Below are 715 nucleotides of genomic sequence, written 5' to 3' on the forward strand. Positions count from 1 at the left end.
GCGGCCGCCGCCGCTGCTGCCGCGGCGGCGGCGGCGCGGTCGTCCTCGAGCGTCGACGCGTCGCTCCCGCCGTGGGAGGACCGCTTCTTCCAGCACCGCGCCGCCAAAGATTTCAGTCCCAGATACGCACGTTTCAGACAACCCGCACCAGGCGTTTCACCGACGTCGTCGTCGTACGGGTATACGTCGGCTCCTTCGTCGAACGGGTGTACGTCGGCCCCCGGCGGCGCGCCGCCGCCGCTCAGCGTCTCGCAGCCGCCCTCGGGCTTCGTGTGGATGATCATCTGGGACGTGTCGCCCGCCGTGAGCACGCCGACCTCGCCCTCGGCCAGCAGGAGCCGCTGGTCGACGAGCCGGTCGCTGGCCGCCGCACCGCCCTTGAGGTACTCGCCCGGGAACGTCGACGTCCAGGTGCCGGCGCCGACGCTCTTCGGGCCGTCGACGCAGAACACGAGGAACTCCTTCACCGTGTGGTACTCGACGTGGCTGTCGTTCATCTCCATGAGCTTGAACTGGGTCTCGAGCGTCTCCGCGTCGTAGTACGCGAACGTGTCGACGAGGCCCATGTTGGCGATCTTGCAGAGGGTGTCCTTGGCGCCCATCTTCTGCTGGACGCCCGGCGACGACCACACGGGCTTGCCCTTGCCGACGGACGCGTTCATCGTCGCGTCGAACTTGGCCTGGTCGACGCCCGGGATCTGGGACAGCTGGCCGG

General features: G+C 69.1%; 1 protein-coding gene across 1 annotated transcript in view; it reads right to left on the minus strand.

Annotated features, from left to right (window-relative positions):
* Positions 1 to 212: 212 nt before the first annotated feature.
* The window catches only part of AURANDRAFT_69167 (hypothetical protein), a gene marked incomplete at both ends in the record, with an annotated part of 3,047 nt that continues 2,544 nt past the window's right edge, over positions 213 to 715 (minus strand). Inside the window, one exon of the mRNA XM_009044921.1 lies at positions 213 to 680. Coding sequence (XP_009043169.1) covers positions 213 to 680 — 468 coding nt within the window. The remainder of the gene's footprint in view (positions 681 to 715) is intronic.

The sequence above is a fragment of the Aureococcus anophagefferens genome (assembly GCF_000186865.1).
Source record: "Aureococcus anophagefferens unplaced genomic scaffold AURANscaffold_1043, whole genome shotgun sequence".
NCBI classification, from domain to species: domain Eukaryota; class Pelagophyceae; order Pelagomonadales; family Pelagomonadaceae; genus Aureococcus; species Aureococcus anophagefferens.